The following is a 14,149-nucleotide window of genomic DNA, read 5'->3' as shown; positions in this document are numbered from 1 at the left end:
CCAATATTCATTCATTCATTATTTATTAAAAATAAATAAATAGCTGGGGTTTAAGGAAATTCTTTTCAAATGCTAAAAAAATACATTTTTTATTTTATCTAGTTAAGAAATGATTTGAATTCCGTTGGGTCACTCTGGAAGCGGGAATATTTGTAATTCAATTGTAGCTCAGTAGGTGAAAGAATGTACTTAAAGTCATGAACTTGACCTCCATGTACAACAGTGCTTTATACATGGTTAGATATAGTGGACAAGACCAAACAGATTTTTTAAATACCCTTTCTCAGTTCAATGGACAACATTTTGATTGTAAAGCACCTCTATCATGACCCTACCCACAGTAAGATAAGAAGTCAAAGTTAAAAAAAAAAAAAAAAAAAAAAAAAAGAAGTCAAAGTTAAGCAAAAAAATCCCCATGAATTGGAGACAGAAATGTCAACCTAGCAACCAAGGACTCATTTGCATGTTCATATGACATGACTACGCTCAAGGCTCCGCTGACTGAGATATTGTCTGAGGATCATAGGTGCAGAGGGCTCCTAAGAATATTTAAAAACCTTAAAATCTGTCCGATGGCTTCAGCTTACCTTAAACTAGACTGGTAGCTCCCTCTGCAAAAGGTCTGTTCATTGTCAAGTGAGACCCCATCAGTTTCTTCTTCTCCTATTTAATACGACATCAACAATTCCTTAGTATATACAATAAGGAGAACCATGTCAAAGTAAAACTACTTACTGTGCTTGCCTGGCCTATCATTACTATATCTGGTGCTAAAACATTTTATTAACTTCATTGTGACAAGTAAAACTTAGCACCTATCCAACACCTTCTAACAAAAAAATTTCAAAATACTCAGTAGGAAGTTCCTGGCTGGCTCATTCCAAAGAACACACAACTCTTGGTCTCAGGGTCATGAGTTCCAGTCCTACACTGAGCAGAGAGATTACTTAAACAAACAAACAAACTTAAAAATACTCAGTAGGATTGACTCTCTTGAACTGTGTGATACCCTAGGTGTTATCTCCAACAAATAGATATCTGATAGCATGAATCATAAAAAACTCAAGGGAAGCCCACTGGAGAACATTTCTATGGTAGATTCACCAAATAAAAAAAAACTTTTCAGAATAAATCACATGTATTAAATATATGCAGTAGTTTTACCCATTGGAGTTTAGAAATCGAGATATGATATGGTAGAGAAAGCTTGGAGTGGTTGATTTTTTTTTTAATTTTTTTTTTATTTTTATTTATTTATGATAGTCACAGAGAGAGAGAGAGAGGCAGAGACACAGGCAGAGGGAGAAGCAGGCTCCATGCACCGGGAGCCCGACGTGGGATTCGATCCCGGGTCTCCAGGATCGCGCCCTGGGCCAAAGGCAGGCGCCAAACCGCTGCGCCACCCAGGGATCCCTTGGAGTGGTTGATTAATGTAGGTTGGGATAAGTTACTAAATCTGAAAATTCAGACTTAAAAAAAAAAAGGAAGCACTAGGGACTGAAGTATCTCTCTTTAATGAAAATAAGCATCACGGTTTTTAGTCATTGATTAATTTACTCGGTCAGTAAGAACACAGGTCCCACTGTGTGCAAGACACTCTAGGAAGGCTCTCCTATTTGCAAAGTAGGGGGCAGGGAATTAGGGAGGTGAAATTAAAATTGTCTTCCACACAAAACCTGGGTTTTAGCTCTTTGACTTGATCAAGTAATGGAACCTCATGAGCTTCTGTTCTTTCTATATGATGCCTTCAAGGACTTTTGGGAGAACAAATAAGACAGTGTATATTAAAATGCATAGAAATCCATGAAACTATTAGAGTTAACAAACATAATGCTTTATAGAGTGTACAAATGTAAAGGGAAAGGCACTTGCCCCTTATGCCTTCTGCATTAGCAGTCGGCTCTCCTTGACTCTGCAAAGTCACCAGAGTGAAGTAAACTCCTTTCCTTTCCAACAGTTCCTCATGGCTGCCTCTTTCCACTGCTGTGCCGTGTTCAAAACCAATAATGACATCTGCAGCTCTGACTGTGGACAGGCGATGAGCAACCGAAATGATCGTATGTCCCTGCTGAATCTGCAAGAATGTACAGTGCACCGTTAGCCAAACAGCAAGACAGAGCTGACGTTGACCTTTGGATGGTCTCAGAATCCATAAGTGAGTCAGAACCTTGGTCCTTGGAAAACCCTCAAATGCGCTCTGCAGACATTAGCAAAGACCAGCACACTTTATCAAGGCCACAAACACCCCATACATTGGTCCAGTTGCTAGCTATCAATCAATAGCTAAAAACAAAATGGGAATTTTTGAAATCACATATTATAAGTTTAACAAGATATAATAAGATTAAAAATTTTGCATTTGTAGCTTTTGGAAACAAACCTTACTGACTTCTATTCGACTGTGAAGAACATTCTAGTCAGTCAGGATTTTCTAAACAGTCACATTGGATACGCTGACCCACACAGGCCTTCTCTCTCCCTCCCTCTCCATCCCTCCCTTTTCCCTCTCCCTCCTCTCTCAGTGAGCTGCCTTTCCTACAACACATCTCCACATGGTCTTGTAAAAGGATCTCAGCTTTTCAACAAACCTTACTCAGTGCCTCTTGTACCATGGCTTCACTCTCATTGTCCAGTGCTGAGGTGGCCATGTCCAAAAGCAGGATCTTGGGGTTTCGGACAAGGGCTCTGGCAATGGCTACTCTTTGTTTCTGGCCACCACTCATCTGGCCTCCTCCTTCTCCAACAAGAGTGTCAAATTGCTAGGAAGAAGGTGACACCGGTAATGAAGAGGAACAACTTGGTGGCTCCTGGCAGTAATCATTACAAGATCCTTTCTAGTTTCCTTCTCAAGCATGAATTTTTACAGGCCCAACTTTCACTGAAAGAAATACCCTTTCCTGAAACATGTTACTGTCTGATCAATATTTGTGTGTAAGATAATCACTTTATTCTTGGGGCACCTGGTGGCTCAGTCTGTTAAGCGTTTGCCTTCAGCTCAGGTCATGATCTCAGGGTCCTAAGATGGAACCCCATGTCAAGCTCCCTGCTTAGCAGAGGATCTGCTTGTCCCTCTCCCTTTGCTGCTCCCCCACCTTATGCGTTTTCTCTCTCTCTCTCTGCCAAATAAATAAAATCTTAAAAAAAAAAAAAAGAAACTGATTTATTCTTTTATTCCCAGATTCACTGGGCTGTATGTCTCTCCCCAGCTCAACTTCGAATAAAATGTTTACACCAAGGTAGAGGCACCTGAGTGGTTCAGTTGGTTGAGCATCTGACTCTTGATCTCCGCTCAGATCTTAATCTCAGGGTCCTGAATTCAAGGTCTGTAATGGGCACCACACTGGGTGTGGAGCCTACTTTAAAAAAAAAAGTTTCCACCAAACTAAAAGTTGATCAGGGCCCTGAAAACCCATTTTAAAGGGTTAAGGCACCTATCAAATCTTCCCTCTTTTCTCTAGGTAAGCAACACAGAAAAACACAACACTTAAGCTGTCTCTATTTTGCAAATGAAAGATCAAACTAGCTGAACAATCATTACCACTGACAGCAAATAGTTACTGAGCATCTTTCATGCCTAGCATTATATTGGAATCTCACAATGGTGTCAAGCTCTTGTCTTGTTTATTATTAACCAACATGAGTTGAGCATTTACCATGTATAAAGTAGGAAGTTGAGCTCTTTACACATACTACCTCATTAGTCCTCACAGATGCCCCATGAGGTAGGTGCTGCTGTTCTCCTAAATCAATGACTAAGGAAATGCTGGGATATAAAGGACTAAAGTGACTTGCCCAAGTTTCTAGAGCTTGCAAATGGAGAAACTGGGATTTGTGTGGAGGCAGTCTGATTTCAAAGCTTTATACTCTTTATCACTGGACTATATTATGCTCACAACATTGATCCTACTCACACAAGTAATCTAGAAGGCTGAATAGGAAAGGACTCTGGAGCCAGACCACCTGGGTGTGAACCTTGATTCTCCTGCCTTGAGCAAATTATTTGACCTCTTAGAACCTTAGTTCTCTCTTTATAGATGGAAATAATAATAGTAGCTGCCAACAGGATGGCTGTAAGGGTTAAATGAGATGTGAAGTGCTTAGAACAGTGTCTGGTAGGTAGGTAGTAAGCACTATAGATATGCTAAGTGGTAATAACAGCTCTTTTTTGACCTAGCAGACCAATGGCCATAAAATATGTATAATAATATGGAGTTGGTTTTTGTTGTCACTGTTGTTTAAAATGAAGATAAATGAGGAATTTTTGAATATGTTAGATAGAGTACTGAGGTATTAACTGTCTAAGCATAGTATTAGCTGCCTAAGCACAAGAAAAATTTTAAAAAATGACATTGGTAGGCATCAAATGAGCATTGTGTAAGTCATTGCCACATAACAAATTTATCAACTGCTTAGACAAATGCTTAACAGATGGAGTAAGAAGATTGTGTCTATGTCAAAGGGAGATTTTAAAAGAAAGTTTTCCTGTTTGGTAGATTTTTAAAGTATCAACAACAATATGTTTTTAGGCAAAGAGGAAGACTCATGGTACTTTTCCAGGAATGAAACCTGACATGGCATTAAGAATTTAATGATTTAGGATTCAAATGAAAAAGAAATGCATAGTATTGTGTAACTTTTTCTTTTTTCCTTTTACAACTTCTGGGTCCCCCCCACCCCCCGGGATGAGAGGCTAGGGGTACCTCTGGCAGGTCCATGATGAAGTTGTAGGCGTTGGCTGCCTTGGCAGCTCGAACTATATCTTCCATCGTTGCATCTTCTCTGCCGTAGCGAATGTTCTCTGCAATGGTGGTGGAGAACAAAACGGGCTCTTGCTCCACTATCCCAATCTGCGTTCTAAGCCACTGAATATTAAGAGAGCGAATGTCATGGCCGTCCAAAGTCACCTAGAGAACATAAGCATGACATCACATCTCTTGGAGTCCTTCAGGGTTCTGAATCAAAATGTTAGGTTGTACTTGACTATGGGGAGAAATAACAGAGACCCACAAGATTATAGCAGAAATAATTCCTCCTATAAAGAGGTCTTTATATAGGAATGACGATATATAGTTGAAATCAAGTATAGTGATAAAATAATTCATTGTAAAAATACAAATAACGTAAAGGTCACTTAATTTAAATGATTGGCCCAGGAATGGAAAAGAAATTAATTCTTCAATAGAGTCAAGTCAGTTATTCACCATGCTTTGAATATTTTTATTATCTTTTGACTTGTGACCTAAAATGGACTTCAAAAGCTACAGAGAAAATAAGAAATGATCCCCATCTTGTATGCACTGCTTTACAGTAACTCTTACTTTCTGGCCAGATTCATCAAATAGCACTTTGCTGTTCAAAAATAATTGAAACTGTAAGTGGGATAAGCAAAAATTACGATTAGAAAAAAAGCAAAAATCTTACATCAGGAAACCATGATTTTTATATATTCAGAGTGTCGTTATGCTGGTATGTAATAAAGAATACCCGGAGGATGAAATGTGTGTCCCAAAGAAGAGTTCCATTATGTTTGTCATATCAGTGTAACAGTGCATCCATCATAGAGAACATTTTGCATTGAAGCCACTTGATATATAGTCAAATGATTCTATCTCAAGGGATCAAGGAGAAGTTGACAAGAATGACATTGAGAGTGTAGAAAAAACAGAGCTTTTGGCATCTAATAAACCTGGGTTCAATTCAGAGGCAAGTCTCACTCTTTGTGACTCTGCTTCCTTATTTATAAAATGAGCATATATACCTTGGGGGTCATTTTGGAAATAAGTACTCATTATCATAAAGTACTTGACATACGTGATAAACAAATGGCAATTTTGTATATTTATTTTCTTAGTTTCTATGTTTATAGGCAAATAAACACAAGGAAAAAAAGAGACCAAGCAGGTTGTGAAATTACATGATATCTTCAAAATCTAAATTCTTGAAGCAGTAATCAATCACTCTGTTCATTCTGGCCATGCAACCTTTCCTATACTTAGCATTTGGAAAACTTCAAGAGACAAGAATGATTTTGTTATAACACAAAGAAGGAAATGGAAATATGAGTTCACTGAAGAGGCAGCAATACCATTTTGAATGTATCTGCACATTTAGTTACATCACTGAATGAACAGGCTGGTCATTCATTAAACATGGCCACCATGCAGGAAATCAGTCCAATCAACTCAGTCAAAAATCACTCAGTCAACTCTGCAAGGGTCAGAACAGTCTCAGTGTGTGCTAGGCCTTTGTGTTTGACCAGGGTATCTCCATTTGCACTCTCCCATCCCCATGTATAGAGAAGTTTCTGGAAGACACACACCATGCCTTCACTGGGGTCATAGAAACGCTGAATAAGCTGCAGGGCTGTGCTCTTCCCAGATCCGCTGGATCCTACCACAGCTGTCATCTCCCCTGACTTAATGACCATGCTGAGGTTATTTAAAATCTGTAGAGGAAAGAACAGAACAATGTTTGGATTGTCAGCAATTAGACTTGTAAGTTCGGATGCTTTGCGAAGATACTACCTTTGTGTTTACTTATGCCCTCAAAACCATAACTATCCATATCCATCAATAACCAGAAAGTTAGTAAACAGTGCCTAGGATGATGTTTGACCATTTAGCACATGACTCATTAATAAACCAATGGCGGGTCCAAGAAATAAAATGATATGTAGTAACACTGTAAATAAGTCATGCCAACTTTTAAAAGTATGCTCCAGGGGCATCTGGGTGGCTCAGATGGTTGGGCGTCTGCCTTCGGCTCGGGTCATAATCTCCAGGTCCTGGAACTGAGCTCCACATTGGGCTCCCAGCTCAGCGGGGAGTCTATTTCTCTCTCTCCCTCTGCCTCCCCCACCCTGGCTTGTGCTCTCTGTCTCTCTCAAATGAATAATAATAAAAAAAAATCTTAAAAAAAATAAATAAAAGCTTGTTCCAGAATCTACATTTAAAACATTTCTGAAAATAAATAAATAAATAAATAAATAAATAAATAAATAATTTCTGATATACTAGGATGCCTCAAGGAGATTGTCCCAATTGGGTAAGGAACAGGAGCCATCAAGTTAGAAATATAATACTAATTTACTGATTGTGGATTAACAATAAACTAATTTATAAATTTTTTTAAATATTTTTTTCTTTTATTTATTTATGATAGTCACAGAGAGAGAGAGAGGCAGAGACACAGGCAGAGGGAGAAGCAGGCTCCATGCACCGGGAGCCCGACATGGGATTCGATCCCGGGTCTCCAGGATCGCGCTCTGGGCCGAAGGCAGGCGCCAAACCGCTATGCCACCCAGGGATCCCATAAATTTTAAGCTATCGTACATTTGTATTGCATGCAAACATATTATCTGAAAAACTTTCCCTAACAAGTATCTGTGGTGTGTGTTACATTTAAAGCATTGTTAACGGTAGAGACCAACTGCTGGTAGATCTAGAAAGGGAAGAACAAGTAGCTAATTCATAAGCATCTGTTGGATGTTTTCACCCATTCAGTGGTAATTTTTATCTTTACCATGTAAAGGGGGCTTGGGGTCCTTCGTGTGACAAATCTCACATCTTTCAATTCACACTAGAGAGTCAGGCTTGCAAATATACCTTCACCTACTGGACCATATTGGACTGTAATCTTCTCCTAGGGTGGGTAGGCACTTTGTGTGCCTTTCCTCATTACAGCCCAGTACAGTGTGGCACCCAGCAGGGCTAAACACACACAGGTCTAAATAAGAGCTTATTAAAACAAACTCCTGGTGCTGGGAACAGAGGGTAAAACCAGAATGAAATAAATGTATTTTCATTCAACTGGTATTTGTGAAACAGCTAGTATGAGCTGGTTCTGAATAGATATTATAAAGCAAGTTTTTAAGCATCCACTGAAAAATCTTTACTGAGTGAATACTATCTAGTGGTTTATCTTTCACAAGGCACTTTAACATATGTTGTGACATTTAATGTTTCCATTTAATGTTTCCATATGTATGTGATATGTAACAGTAACAGAAGATATATTTCAGCAATTTAGTATATATATATGTCTAATGTATGTGTGTATGTTTGTGTGTGTGTATGTCTGTGTTTACCTACATTTTAGGTATGTAGCATCAGAATTAAGTTGCATAGGATTTAGTTCCCGTAACAGAAATATTATTAAAAAAGGATGGCTAGAGAGGTATTCTGTTAAAAATTAGGAAAAAGGGGATCCCTGGGTGGTGCAGTGGTTTGGCGCCTGCCTTTGGCCCAGGGCGTGATCCTGGAGACCCGGGATCGAATCCCACGTCGGGCTCCCGGTGCATGGAGCCTGCTTCTCCCTCTGCCTGTGTCTCTGCCTCTCTCTCTCTGTGTGTGTGACTATCATAAAAAAAAAAAAAAAAAAAAAAAAAAATTAGGAAAAAGTCTCATTTCGAAGTCAAGCTATTCAAGGAGAGCAGATCCTGATTTTCCCGGAGAGTTCATTGCTTTTAAAGATACTTGCTGTGGGGGACCCCTGGGTGGCTCAGCAGTTTAGCGCCTGCCTTCGGCCCAGGGTGTGATCTGAGATCGAGTCGCACATCAGGCTCCCTGCGTGGAGCCTGCTTCTCCCTCCGCCTGTGTCTCTGCCTCTCTGTGTGTCTCTCATGAATAAATAAATAAAATCTTTTTTTTTTTTTTTTTTTAAGATACTTGCTGTGTAGGTGCAGGAAAACTTAATTTTCTTCATCATGTGCCCTGGCAATCACGTAGCACAAGACACATGAGCATGAGGTCACAAGATTACCTTTCCTCCCATGACTGATCTCATGACCTTTGTGAAGTTATACACAGGAAGTAAAAACTACAAAGGCACCAGCTTTTCTTTGCCAGAAGTACCCTGCCCACGCAGTGTTCTGACGTCTACATCTGCACTTCTTGATTGTTCTGATTGCCTTGTAGTTTGTTTTCAGCTTATACTTACAATGACAGGCCCTGCCACTCACTTCAGCAGAGGATCCTCCTTCACCTGACCTAACCTGAATGTCCTCACCAGAGGAATCTGCACAGTGTTGTTGCTGTAAAGGAATGTGACTTGTTGACTGTGAAATGACATGATGCCTAAGGATACTTCCAGAGGAACATGCTTCTGATCCTTCTTCCTAGAAATTGTCATGCTTTAGAAAAATGATTAATCTGTGGCCCTGGATATGAATCGTCAAAGAAGAAAAAATGCTGCTGTTCCTGGGAAAACAATGAACTCTTACCTTCACCTCTGGTCTGGAAGGATAGTGGAAAGTCACATTATGGAATTCAATTTCACCCTTAATTCGATCCAGCTTGTAGCCATCCTCTGACATGCAGTCAATGATGGGTTTCTGGAGCAGAATACAAAAGGAATACAGCAACAACACATATATATGCACTTATTGTCCATCTTGATTTGAATTTACTCATAAAACAGAAAAACAATTCGGTAAAACACTACACCAAAGTTGCTTCCACATTAACTATTAATCAATAATAGTAATAATACTAACAGTTACTGAGATATTAATATGAAGTATTATATTACTAGATATTAATAGTATTGGGATATTATATTACATATATAATATATTAATAGGTAATCAAACATATACACATAATTAATTTATAATTAGTTATCAATATGAAATGTCAATATATAATTTATATATAACTTCACATTAATTACATCTAGTTAATTTAATTTTACTATTTGTTGATATACTACTATGACATAATATATTTATATTATTAATACATAATATTAATTATATAATACATAATAACAATATAATAATATAATATACAGTATTTATCTACAATTATATTAGTATATAATATATTCATATTATTATATATTATTATATTATTGAGATCCCATAGAAGACAATTCACAAGGTATTTTAATGTGGTTTTGTCATTTATGTAATTGTCACTATAACCTAACTAGACAGGTGATATGCTCAATTCTTCAAATGAGGAAGATGAGAACTCTCAGAGAGGTTAAGTATCTTTCCTAAGGCCACACAACTAGTCAGCCAAGCTTGGGTCCAATAGTACTCTACAACTGAGTACCTATCATAAATGATGATTAAAACTAACTGAATGTCTTAAATGGGTCCCTCAAATACTACCAATTTTCAGTTGTTATGCTGAATTTCATCTCTGTTGTTAGTAGTGTGAGCCTCATCTGGAATTTAACCATTCTAGTTAATCAGAAAAGAGTGAGGGCCATCTCCTGCTACCAGAACACTCCAGGGTCAGCTTCATTCCCCTTCTACACTCGGGAAAGAAATTCATGACCATATCTCTATTTGGGACAAGAGTGTAATCTGCTTTCTTCCTTTTGGGTTTCTAGTAAAGATAATAAAGCAATTATTAAATGCCTTAGTTTTTTGTAATAGTTTCAAAGGCCTTTTAGACTCACCATCTTATCTGAGCATATAACAACCCTAAGAATGAGGTAGAATTTGGATAGCTCAATGTGTCTATGTGGTTTTCAACAATCTGTTTATACTCCAATATGTGAAACTCTCAAATATAAAGCAAAGTGATGAATAATTTCCCTGGGCAGGTTATATGCTTCATAAATACTTCAGATTTAGGTGACTAAAGAAACACCTCTGGATTTCCAGGGCTTCCAGAGAAGAACATCTTGCCTTCTTCCACCTTCTATTCTTGGATTTTCACTTTCTGGCTAGACCTCCAATGTGCTTCAGAAGATTACCCAGGAAAATCCTAGCTAGGCTACCAAAATCCTATACGAGCTTGTAGAGACTTTCTGTCACGTTTAGAAGATAATCCAAACTTATGAACTTGGCCTTACAATCTTGCATGATCTGGCCTTTCCTCTCTCCAGCCTCTGTGCTCCTATTCACGCTGCTCAGACACAGTGACCTCATTTTAGGTCCTCGGATTCATCAATCCTCTTCCAATCCGGGGGCATCTCTTGCAGGAACAGCCTCCTTGCTCTCATTTCCCGTGCGCTGCTCCTCCTCTAAACCTCACTGTGCCTGGCTGACTCTTCTGGGCTTCTCAGGGCATATACTACCTCCTCAGAGATGACATTACTGGCACCTAAAGACTCCTTCTCCCACCCCAACTGTTACCACCCTATTTTATTTCCTTTATTGTACTAACATTATCCCATCTTTGAGTGTACTTATGTCTTTTTTTAACTTCCATTTTTCCCTGAAGTAAGTTGGGTTTCAGGTGTACAGTATAGTGACCCAACAATGACACACACTACCAAATGCTGGCCAAGGTAAGTGTAATTACCTTCTGCCATCACACAAAGTTATTACAATATTATTGGCTATGTTCTCTATGCTGTACTTTTCATCCCTGTGGCTTATTTATTTTACAACTAGAAGTTTATCCCCTTCACTCCATGCCCCTAGCCTCCTCCTCTCTGGCAACCACCAGTTTGTTCCCTGTATTTATGAGTCTGTTTCTAGTATTTTGTTTGTTCATTTGCTTTGCTTTTTGGATTCTCCATATAAGTGAAATCATGTGGTATTTGTCTTTCTCTCTCTGACTTTTTTCACTAAGCAAAATACCCTTTAGATCCATAAATGTGCTTCCTTCTTTTTTGCCTATTTTCCAGTATGATAGGAGAGCAAGGGCCTTATTCACTCTATTTCACTCCCGTAGTCCCAACTCAGTATGGGATCTGGCTCATGACTACCCTTATTAAGTATTGCTGAATTAAGAGCATTGTGGTATTCCCTCATATTTTTTAATATTAAAATATTAATTTTTAAATTTTTAATTCCTCAGAAATTCATTTTTCTCCCCACGCCCAATCTGCTCATGGCCTTTATTTTGGCTTTTACATACCCGGTCTATTGTGTGAAAAATGCTGGTGGCTGCTGCACGCCCAGTTGCAAAGGCTTCCAGACAAGAAGATGCATTGCCAAGATTTAAAGCTCCTAATAGAATACTGAGGAAAATCTGAAATGAAAAGAGATAAACACAGTTTTCATGTGTTTTTGTCAATTTGTAAATAGTGCTATCATTTGAGCTCAGATGTTTCTCAGAAATATTCCTCCATGGGAGTTTGAAACCTAAATAGCTCTTTAGAAATACCTGAATAGTTTTGGCTCTGTAAAGTATCTCCATTTTTTCTATTATTATGGTTTAAAAGACTACATTTATTTTTAATTGAACACCTATGTGTAGAACACTACACTACAAGAGTGTAGAACACTATTCTACAAAGAAGAACATATTTTGAAATGAGTAAGAGGTCTAAGCAAGGCAGCATATAGACACAAAGTGAGTTAGAGTAGTGATAGGATAATTCACTTTGTAATATAAACAGCCTTATGTAGCCTTCTTCAATAAAGACAGTATGATTAGCTTGATTTTCCTAGAGATTGGTACCTGTAATACAGGCTTGCTACTACTGCTGTGTTATTGCTACTAGTGGACTATTACTAGGATAACTGGATAACTACTACTACTACTACTACTACTACTACTACTACTTTTGCTAAGGTATATTTCTAAGCTCTTTATCTGTGTTACTTCATCTAATCCATGCAACAGAAGAAAAAACCAAGTTGTATGGAGGTTCCCTAACTGACCCTACATTACAACATATATTAAGTGGTAGAGCAGTATTTGTACCCAGGCTATTGACTGACATTCTGTCCTGCAAATAGGCCCTTCTGCTGCTCATGACATGCGGTTGCTATGGCCAGGTCCCTGTGCAATGCTGAGGAAGCTGTCCTTTACCTCACCAACCCTGTCATTTCATTAAATTAGGGGAAGGCAACTTGAGCATGAGCAGATGTTCCTACCAAATAGCACTCTGTGTTTATCAGTGCTCTTTATAAAGGAAGAGGCAATGGGGCAAATTGTCACGTGCCTTTGGAGGAGCAAAAGACTCCTTTTGACCAAATGGATGCTAGTCACATGAAGCTCATGGAGGATGTTTCATTGGGCACCCTCCGTCAGGGACAAGAGTTACTTGCTGAGCTGAAGATTGGCTGCTGCCTGAATGTAGTCTTCTTTAGGCAGTCAAATGAACCTAGTCTATAATGGCTTCCCTGCTTTCTTTCAGTCTTGTGTCTGGACCACGAGACTCCTCAGAGCCTCCCAGCTACCTCCCTTCCTCTCCAGTAACCTGCATTCCACATATCATGATGATGTGCAACAGTCCCCTCTTGCCTTCTCCCTGAATTCCCCACTCCATGTGTGGGATATTCTCTCTTCATCATTCTTGTTCCTTTTCCTTAGTTACAGCAGGTAGTTCTTCCCATGGTCAGATTACTTCATCTCTCAAGCCCTAAATTTCTTTATCTGTAACACAGGGGTTCTAAAAGCATATAACTCATGGGACTTTTATGAGCATTAAATGTAATGATTAGTTGAAAGGTGATTAATCCAGTGTTAGACACATAAATAATAGTGATGATGCTGAAAGAAGTAAGATTCCACACGAGGAAATGATACGGTGAATAGACAGCACAGTACTTCTCTAAGTTGGGTTAAGACCACCTTTATCAGACCACCTGAGCAAAGGAAACCTTTCACATGTCCTAGATCAAGGATCAGCAAACATTTTCTATAATGGGCCAATAATAGATATTTTAGATTTTTTAGGCCATAAGGGCTCCAAAGCAATTACACAACTCTGCTACATACTATAAAAACAGCCAGAGACAAGAATGAACAAATAGTTGTGGCTGTGTTCCAATAAAACTTTATTCACAAAAACAGGCATCAAGTTAGATTTGGCTGGAGGGCCATAGTTTGCAGACTTCTGCTCCAGATTCTAGATTGAATCACGAGGGACCTAAGCTGAGGTTGGCAGTCAAACCCTGCTCAGCCTGGCTTTGCGAATGTCTCCCTCAGGGTACTTCGGGAGATTGAGTGAGACAGGACTGAAGTATGTACCTAATATTATCACAATAGCTAGCACCCAGGGCACCTGGCTGGCTTAGTGGTTGAGTGCCTGCCTTTGGCTCAGGTCAGGGTCCCGAGGTCCTGGGATCGAGTCCTGCATCAGGCTTCCTGCAACGATCCTGCTTCTTCTTTCTTAATTTAATTTAGTTTAATTTAATTTAATTTTTTTTATTTTTTTAGGAGACTGCTTCTCTCTCTGCCTATGTCTCTGTCTCTCTCTCTGTATCTCTCATGAATAAATAAATAAAATCTTTAAA

General features: G+C 38.8%; 1 protein-coding gene across 3 annotated transcripts in view; it reads right to left on the bottom strand.

The window, feature by feature from the left end:
* ABCB11 (ATP binding cassette subfamily B member 11) overlaps nucleotides 1–14,149 on the bottom strand; it is an 88,201-nt gene that overhangs the window by 32,475 nt on the left and 41,577 nt on the right. For all 3 annotated transcript variants that reach the window (XM_077883014.1, XM_077883015.1, XM_077883016.1), the window contains 7 exons: nucleotides 11,820–11,933; nucleotides 9,221–9,331; nucleotides 6,320–6,445; nucleotides 4,701–4,904; nucleotides 2,589–2,759; nucleotides 1,873–2,074; nucleotides 588–663 (listed from right to left, as the gene is read on the bottom strand). In XM_077883014.1, the coding sequence (XP_077739140.1) occupies nucleotides 588–663; nucleotides 1,873–2,074; nucleotides 2,589–2,759; nucleotides 4,701–4,904; nucleotides 6,320–6,445; nucleotides 9,221–9,331; nucleotides 11,820–11,933 (1,004 nt within the window). The remainder of the gene's footprint in view (nucleotides 1–587; nucleotides 664–1,872; nucleotides 2,075–2,588; nucleotides 2,760–4,700; nucleotides 4,905–6,319; nucleotides 6,446–9,220; nucleotides 9,332–11,819; nucleotides 11,934–14,149) is intronic.

The sequence above is a fragment of the Canis aureus genome, chromosome 34, assembly GCF_053574225.1.
Source record: "Canis aureus isolate CA01 chromosome 34, VMU_Caureus_v.1.0, whole genome shotgun sequence".
Lineage (NCBI taxonomy): Eukaryota > Metazoa > Chordata > Mammalia > Carnivora > Canidae > Canis > Canis aureus.
Note: the sequence above shows the minus strand (reverse complement) of the source record. Positions and strands in the feature narration are given on the sequence as shown.